The 9559-nt window shown below is 44.8% G+C and overlaps 1 protein-coding gene across 1 annotated transcript; it reads left to right on the top strand.

Moving 5' to 3' along the window:
- The first annotated feature begins 3475 nt into the window (after positions 1-3475).
- On the top strand, positions 3476-7094 carry LOC136594290 (oocyte zinc finger protein XlCOF7.1-like). Its single transcript, XM_066588679.1, has one exon. The coding sequence runs from the start codon at positions 3621-3623 to the stop codon at positions 5478-5480; it is 1860 nt and encodes a 619-aa protein (XP_066444776.1). The 5' UTR covers positions 3476-3620; the 3' UTR covers positions 5481-7094.
- The last annotated feature ends 2465 nt before the right edge of the window (positions 7095-9559 follow it).

Genomic DNA, 9559 nt, shown 5'->3' with positions numbered 1-9559 from the left:
AGTGTCTGGCGTCCTGTTGCCATGGTGACAGGCCGGGCTCTCGCGATAACATCGCGAGGTCCGGCCGGAGACACACAGGGATCACGATCCCTCTGTGAACTCTTTCCCTGCCGCGATCTACTTAGATCGCAGCAGGGAAGGGGTTAACAGCGGCGGGCGCATCTCCGATGTCCCCCCGCTGTTGGAGCGGGACGCCGGCTGTGACTGACAGCCGGCTCCCGCTGCGGGATAGCGCGGGATCTTATGTGATCCCATGCTATCTCCAGGACGTACCGGTACGTCCTTTTGCGGGAAGTACCAGGCTCCCGGGACGTAACGGTATGTCCTGGAGCGGGAAGGGGTTAAATATAAGCCCTTCCCTGAAAATCAAGTAAAAGTGGGTTAAAAAAAAATAAAAATACTCACCTTGCTTCAGCTGCTTAGGCTCAGCCACATCTTCTCCTGTTGTCCCCTGCACTGTGGTGCTGATCTATCAGCAGGCGGGGATTTAAAATCCCCGCCTGCTGAAAGAGCTGAATGTGATTGTCTGAGGTGCTCAGCCAATCACAGGCAGCTTTCCCCGAATGAATGACAGGGGACAGCAGGAGAAGACGCGGCTGTGCCCTGGCAGCTGAAGGGAGGTGAGTATCTTTTTTTGTTGTTTTTTAAACCACTTTTACTTGATTTTCAGGGAAGGGCTTATATTCAAAGCTCTTCGCTGAAATAAAATGCCGGCAGCAGAATGTCTGACAGCTGCGGTAGAGAATTGAAGAATTCCTTTGCTGCATCTGGCACAGATGTGGCAGATGTAGCAACAGGGAATTCTTTTAACTAGCGGGGATGAAGGAAACATCTGCCGCATGCAGATGTGTTCTTCATCCCCGCGGGGGACACAGCAGCGGCGGACAGGTAAGTAAATTTTTTTTAAACTACTTTTAATTAGCTTTTCAGGGAAGGACTTATGAAGCCCTTCCCTGAAAAGCCATTGACAGCTGCCGGGGCTCAGCGGGGACTTTTGCCGCTGTCCCCAGCTCGGCAGAGCTGCTGAGCTATCAGCAGCCGGGGATTTAAAATCCCCGCCTGCTGGTAGCTCTGATTGTGATTGGCTGAACTGCTCAGCCAATAACAATCAGAGCTACCAGCAGGCGGGGATTTTAAATCCCTAGCTGCTGATAGCTCAGTACTACAGAGACGGGGACAGCGGCAGAAGTCGCGGCTGAGCCCCGGCAACTGAAGGCAGGTAAGTGTAGATTTTTTTTTCACTCTACATAAAAGGCTTTTCAGGGAAGGGCTTCATAAGCCCTTGATGGCTGCCGGGGCTCAGTGGCGACTTCTGCCGCTGTCCCCGGCTCTATAGTTCTCAGCTAGCAGCATGCAGAGATTTAAAATCCTCACCTGCTGGTAGCTCTGATTGTGATTGGCTAAAGCACTTCAGCCAATCACAATCAGAGCTACCAGCAGGCGGGGATTTTAAATCCCCGGCTGCTGATAGCTCAGAACTACGGAGACGGGGACAGCGCCAGAAGTCGTGGCTGAGCCCCGGCAGCTGAAGGGAGGCGAGTATTGATTTTTTTTCTTTATACACTTTTTCAAATGGCTTTTCAGGGAAGGGCTTATAAAGCCCTTCTCTGAAAAGCCATTGACGGGGATGCCGGCAGCAGGATTCTCTACCGCAGCTGTCATGTGTGACAGCTGCGGTTGAGAATTAAAGAATTCCTCTGCTGCATCTGCCACAGATGAGGCAGATGTAGCAGTAGGGAATTCTTTTAACTAGCGGAGGTGAAGGAAACATTTTACAACCTGGTAGAACGGTTGTTTCCTCAGATACCTACCATCTCTGCTCATTTACTTTATGACAGCCGATGTGGCTGGTTCTTACCTATCTTTGCGCTTCATCCTGAGGAAACAACCGTTCTACCGGGTTGTAGAAACGCGTTGATGGAGATGGGGGGATTGGATCCATGGGTCTAGTCTCTCCTAATAGTTTTTCTCCTGGCAACTGAGTTGTAATCATCAGAACTTTGTATGCCAGACAGGGACAGAGATGTAACAAATGTACTGGGCTGCATGTTAGGAGATAGTTCAGAAAAGAATACGCAACTAAAAACCACAAGTCACTCCACTCATTCTGATAACCTTATTCAGTATTTATGTGGATATGTGTAAGACATGAGTGGTTGATGGTTGAACTGAGTATGCAGTAAGCACAGCAATAAACAACCACAAAAGGGGTAAATGATAGATCCACCCAATACCTATATATGGAGTGGATGGACTGAGCTGCCAATTCTCCTAGCTCTATGATTGAACATATGACGGGATAAGGTGACACGAGAAATAAAGTAGTTCACTATATGATCATACTAATCTCTGGATTGACAAGAAGTGCCAATTTAGTGTGGCTATATTGGCATATTTTGAACAGCTATGTGAGACTGGCGGCCATTAACCCCTAATGTTGAGTAGAATATAGTGCTGGACTGCCTATGGCTCAGTAATTGGTGACCCAAATTTGTAGAGCTGATATATTGAAGCATCTTGACCATCTAAAAATAACTGGCTGACCATTTACTAATATGGAGTGACTGAGTGACAACCAATTGAGTTGCTGTTAGGACTCAGTAATAGACACTGTTGTATATCGTCTATTTAGACAAGTCAGTGTCAAGAAATTACTCTAGAAGCCCTATTTTAATTAGTGTGTGACTATGGTCACATTATAGAGTTCAGTGATTACGCCAGTGTTTTAACACAGAATATAATAAAAGTTAAAACTTCCCTGAAAAAGAATGCAGGGGGCCGGCAGAGCATTGTTTTCAATGGAGCCGCCGTGTTTCTGCTCGTACCTAGGTGCGGACGTATGTACGCACCTAAGTACGCACAAAAACACGCTTGTGTGAACGCACCCTTAGGGTGCATTCACACGAATGTATATCGGCTCGGTTTTCACGCCGAGCCGATATACGTTGTCCTCGGGTGCAGGGGGGGGGAGGATAGAAGAGCCAGGGCCAAGAACTGAGGCTCCCGCCCCCTCTCTGCCTCCTCTCCGCCCCTCTGCACTATTTGCAATGGGGAGAGGCGGAACGGGGGCGGGGCTAATTCCCGGACTTTAGCCCGCCCCCGTTCCGCCTCCTCTCATTGCAAATAGTGCAGAGGGGCGGAGAGGAGGCAGAGAGGCTCTCCCATCCTCCCCCCCCTGCACACGAGAACAACGTATATCGGCTCGGCGTGAAAACCGAGCCGATAGACGTTCGTGTGACTTCACCCCTTAGATTGTGATCTGTATTTCCACCACTGTCTTAGTTAATAAATGTTATGTGGCTTGTAATTTGCAATGAAATGTTTATATAGAAATGTTAATATCTACATCAATTTTAAGGTTATTTCAATTAAAAATAGTAAAATCAACTTTATTCTTGGCAGATGACGGTATCGGGAGCTCAAAGGGACATCTGATATTTGTAGATTGTGAAGCACAGGATTGTGATATCGCACAATATACACTTGAAGAACCTGCCGTTATCCCAAATATCCCCTTAACCTGTTACAGCAAAGATGCATCATTTGATCCATCACTTCATCCATCACAAACTGATAATCAGAAGAAAAGTCACAAAAGAGGAAAACATCAAATAGCCCACATGGGGCAGAAGACATTTTCATGTTCAGAATGTGGGAAATGTTTTAGAGACAAGCGAGAACTTGTCAAACATTGCAGAAATCACACGGGAGAGAAGCAATTTTCTTGTTTAGAATGCGGGAAATGTTTTGGAGTTAAATCAAAACTTGTAATGCATCAAAGAATTCACACAGGAGAGAAGCCATTTTCATGTTCAAAATGTAGGAAATGTTTTGGACAGAAAGGAACACTTGTCATACATCAGAGAGTTCACACAGGAGAGAAGCCATTTTCATGTTCAGAATGTGGGAAATGCTTTAGACTGAAACACCAACTTGTTGTACATCAGAGATGTCACTCAGGAGAGAAGCCATTTTCATGTTCAGAATGCGGGAAATGTTTTGGAGTTAAATCAAGACTTGTAATACATCAGAGAAGTCACACAGGAGAGAAGCCATTTTCATGTTCAGAATGTGGGAAATGCTTTAGAGTGAAACAAGACCTTGTTGTACATCAGAGAACTCACACAGGAGAGAAGCCATTTTCATGTTCAGAATGTGGGAAATGCTTTAGAGTGAAACCAGAGCTTGTTGTACATCAGAGAACTCACACAGGAGAGAAGCCATTTTCTTGTTCAGAATGTGGGAAATGTTTTGGAGAGAAAGCAATACTTGTCAGACATCAGAAAATTCACACAGGAGAGAAGCCATTTTCATGTTCAAAATGTAGAAAATGTTTTAAACAAAGATCAGCACTTTTCACACATCAGAAAATTCACACAGGAGAGAAGCCATTTTCATGTTCAGAATGTGGGAAATGCTTTAGACTGAAACAAGAACTTGTTGTACATCAGAGAAGTCACACAGGAGAGAAGCCATTTTCATGTTCAGAATGCGGGAAATGTTTTGGAATTAAATCAAAACTTGTACTACATCAAAGAATCCACACAGGAGAGAAGCCATTTTCATGTTCAGAATGTGGGAAATGCTTTAGACTGAAATCAGAACTAGTGCTACATCAGAGAACTCACACAGGAGAGAAGCCATTTTCATGTTCAGAATGTGGGAAATGTTTTGGAGAGAAAGCAAAACTTGTCAGACATCAGAAAATTCACACAGGAGAGAAGCCATTTTCATGTTCAGAATGTGGAAAATGTTTTAGTCTGAAATCAGAACTAGTGCTACATCAGAGAACTCACACAGGAGAGAAGCCATTTTCATGTTCAGAATGTGCGAAGTGTTTTAGACTGAAATCACTGCTTGTCCTACATCAGAGAAATCACACAGGAGAGAAGCCATTTTCATGTTCAGAATGTGGGAAATGTTATAGAGACAAACGAGAACTTGTTATACATCAGAGAACTCACACAGGAGAGAAGCCATTTTTATGTTCACAATGTGGGAAATGTTATAGAGACAAACGACAACTTGGCAGACATCAGAAAATTCACACAGGTGAGAAGCAATTTTCATGTTCAGAATGTGGGAAATGTTTTAGATCGAAACAAGAACTTGTCAAACATTGGAGAGTTCACACAGGAGAGAAGCCATTTTTATGTTCAGAATGTGGGAAATATTTTAGACAGAGATCACAACTTCTCGTGCATCAGAAAATTCACACAGGAGAGAAGCAATTTTCATGTTCAGAATGTGGGAAATGTTTTAGAGGGAAACAAGAACTTGTCGTACATCAGATAAGTCACACAGGAGAGAAGCCTTTTTATGTTCAGAATGTGGAAACTGTTTTAGAGAGAAAAGTGGACTTGTCCTACATCAAAAAGATCACACAGGAGAGAAGCCATTTTCATGTTAAACGTACCAATAATTTGCTGAAATTGGGCAAAACCGCTGGCCCAGATGGGTTTTCCAATAAATCTATCTAAAAATTTAAGAAAACCTGAATTCCCCACGTTCAGACCTTTTTCAATTAAGTTCTACAAACTGATAACATACCACTCACATTGCCGATTATTAGCTGCATAAAAATGTCCGGCCAGCAAACATAGGACATTGGCGGCCAAATACGCCGGCCAATGTCTTTAAGCAGCCGGAAAAGATAGGTCTGCCGCTATATCCATGGGCTCATCCGAAACTACTTTGGAGAATGCTGGGGATGAAAAGTGAAACTCAAACAACGTTTCCCACATTCTATCTCACAGACAGCCATCAAGTCTAATGGCCAAGGCCATAGCATCCTCCAGCATGCACGGTGTCACATACTGAGGTATAGCAGGACAGACTGAAAAAGAACTGGCTTCTCAAAACCAGATTATTCTACTGAGTTCCATTCGCCCAGCATTGGAATTCCACACAGTAGTCCTCAACTGATAATTCTCTTCTTGAAGCATACAAATTTTACTTTTGGCGAGGGCAACGTGATCAACGTGGGTCATCATAGAGCAGACCTAGGGTTTAGAAAAAAAATCTCCTGCGTTCAGGGTACAGACATGCCATATAGGGAGAGGTAGTAATTTACTTTAGAAAACGTAATGAATTTTGGAATAAATATTAGAGATGAGCGAGCACCCAAATGCTCGGGTCCGCGTTATTCGAGTTGAGCTATTCGTAAAATTCGAGAGCTCTACTCGAGTAACGAACGCCATTGACTACAATGGGAGACTCGAGCATTTTTGTATGTGGGATGCTGTGTCCCGAGCTTTTCTGTTTTTTTTGTTTTTTTTTCTTGGTTCGTTTTTCTCTCTCCCCCTTCCCCTTCCGGCCAGACCCAAAATTTTTGAATGACGCCGCGCTGCATCGCATTGGTGAGGGGCCAAAACAGGCACGTCACAGGGGGAAGGAGCCAAAAGCCTGGGCGAGGTTGAACACGATTTGATGCTCGTTCGAGTAATGAGCACCATCAAGTACGCTAATACTCGAACGAGCATCAAACTCGACGGAGTACGTTTGCTCAACTCAAGTAAATATCACATGACTTGTACAAGGAATCAAAAGCACCTCTTCATAGAAGCTTACCAAACCTCATAATCTCGTTTCCCCCATTCCCACAATTTGCCCCTTGCCCCTCCCTATGGCTTTTCACTTTGTACACTTCCTGCCCAAACCTCCTATACTTCCCGCACTGTTTGTGTCCCAAAAAACTGTATATCACATGTTATCTTTGGATAGCTGTATTCCCCCTTGTTCCACCGCCTGCCCCTGTACCTTCTGTATCATCTACACCCCCTTTGTTTCCAAATAATTGAATACCATATGTAACTTTTGTAATTTCTGTAATTTTTGTATTGTTTGTGTTCCCCATGTGCCTCGAAAGCGCTGCGGAATAAGTTGGCGCTAGACAAATAAAGATTATTTATTCTTTGAAAGCAAATTTATTTAACTAAGAAACAAACCAAATATCCAATGAAGGGAAATGAAAGTATTGTGCAACGCATTTCGGAGCTTAGGACGCTCCTTTTTCAAGCACAAGTCTTTAGGTGTCAGAACATGGGAAATATATCATGCATAGAATGAAAATACGAAGTAATACCGAAAAATAAAATAAATAAGGAAAGAATAAACGAATGGAATAGACAGATATTCAGTGCTGTTGCATAAAAAAAGAAAAAATCTCAGTCTCTCTCTCATATATATAAAGATATATATATATATATATATATATATATATATATATATATTATCCCCGGATGCCCCCAAGGCTGTTTATTCTAAAATCAATTCATTTCATTTTACACAAATTATAATTTTCAATAAGCAGTTCTATCTCCAAACAAGAAGGACCACAATGGGAACCAAATTTGCCCCCAGTGAAGCCAAGCTCTAGATGGGGGTATTTGAATCTTAAATACAGGACCCACATATAGTATTCTACCAGAGATTTATAGATGACATTCGGATAATCTGGGATGGAAGTGAAATGAACTCCTATCTTTCACTCAATTCTTAAATATAAATACATGGGGGCTTCAATTTACTTGAACCCAAAGCAAAGACAATATTATTTTCCTAGATTTGGAAATCTTCATTAAAAATTAATCTATACTAACTAAAACATGTTTTAAACCAGTAGCCTGTAACAGTCACCTTGATTTCAGATGCTGTCACGCTAAGGACTTGAAGATACCATGGATTCCTTGCACAGTTTCATCTGATAGCGGCGTGATAAAAACCATTTATTGGCCGAAACGTTGCCCGAATTTTACCCATGGAACAATAAAGGTTTATATGCTTTATGAAGTTTTGCTGCACTACTTCATGCTGCCATCTTTCTACGAAATTGAATGTTTGTGAGTTGACAGTTCACAACTCGTCATTGGCTCCTGCATACTTTGAAGTTATTGAAGGGTTCCTCCTTAAACTGGAGTTTTGCCTGTCTGTGAGTGCTGTTGGAAGGTGTTCTTACTCCAAGGACTTGAAGATCAACATTCTCTATGGACAATTTCGACGAATCCGCAGAAACTGCATGATCCAAGAGGATTTTGAAGAACAATTCAAGGTTCTCATCAAACATTTTGAAGATAAAGGATATCCGAATGTTTTGATCCAATCGGCCTGTAACAAAGTCTTAAACCAAACCCGGGAGGGGCGTGGCCTAGCGAGCAGAGAGAGCAGACGCACGGAGCCGCCGCTCCTGCAATCCGTAGCAGTTGGAGGGACTTACCGGCCCATCTAACCCACGGATACTCTGCTCAACACTAGCAACAGCTACTCTGAACGCTGGGGAATAAAAAGAGACCTTCCGGACCCCCACCGGGAGAAGTTACCCACCGAGGCCTAGCTCTCGGCCTGAAGCCGGGGCCTAGATTTGCACGACCGGACCAGACGCGCGCACCGCAACCGGGCCAGACCGGACCCAAGTAAGCAGCACACCTGAGGAGGCACCCCAGGGAGGCACACTGACCCTGAACCGACAGGAGGGGATAGGTGCAGGCTGCCGGGGGAAGCGGAACAGCGCTACGGAGGAGAACGGGAAGCGGGCGCAGGCAGGGAGAAGCTGACGTCACGGAGCAGCAGCTGCAAAGCACTTGCTAGGCTCACTACGCCCCGGACGGACCGAAGCACACATAAAGCAAGTACTGCCTAACATTACAGCACGGCCCTGCGGCCCCCCCCCGAACCCCTGCCGCTGGGGTCTTCCCGCCATTCTCCGCTACCAACAGGGGCTGATCCTCCTGTACACATACCAGAGGAGAGCGCGCCTGCCCCTCCCCCCAGCCAGACATGCAGAAGATGAACGTTATCATTTAACCCCTGGCTGCCTAGACGTTGAGATAGAACTGAAGGGAGGTGATAATAGCTACAACCTGCCTGTGCTGAGTAAATATCATCTCCTCACCAAGCCAACACAGACCCACTACAGAGATCTCCTGTATACCCCTGCAAAAACGTTCCTCAATCTGTTTTGGTAAAGCAAAGTTAAAGGGACAGTGCGCACACGAATCTATCAACTGCAATTATCTTACTCAAAGGACTATAAACTGCCAGTGGTCCACCCCGGGCGCACCAGATACTCCCCCTCTCCTCCTAAACTCTGAAGGCCGGCCCCGCATTTGCGCAACAAAATAACTACTTTGCAGGCTGTGCCTGAATTTCCTTTCTTTTTTGCGGAACTCTCCGAACAGAGCTCTACAGCTCAATATAGATCGCTATTCCCTTTAAGGGCCATCGAGATCAACACATCCCCTCGTCGAGAAAACCGGAGCAATAAAATCATAGAACTGCTCCTTCCGATTCTCTGGAGAGAGCGTCCCGAGGACCGAACAAATCACCTGCATAGCTCCCACAGGAAAAACATGTCCTTTTCCAACTCTTTCTCTACTGGAGCCCAGACAAACTAAACTACCCATAGAGCGCTACCTTACCCCTGTTAAGCCCTCCCTACAAGACGTCTGGGCCTTATATCACCAGAAGCAAACAAAGCTCCAGACTGCAAACAGCTTCTTCCCTAACAGCGGCGAAAGCCCAGCACAAATAATGACCACCTAGTGGGAACGCACCGGGGAAG

The sequence above is a fragment of the Eleutherodactylus coqui genome, unplaced genomic scaffold (assembly GCF_035609145.1).
Source record: "Eleutherodactylus coqui strain aEleCoq1 unplaced genomic scaffold, aEleCoq1.hap1 HAP1_SCAFFOLD_464, whole genome shotgun sequence".
Taxonomy (NCBI): Eukaryota; Metazoa; Chordata; class Amphibia; order Anura; family Eleutherodactylidae; genus Eleutherodactylus; species Eleutherodactylus coqui.
This window is presented reverse-complemented; position numbering and strand designations above follow the sequence as displayed.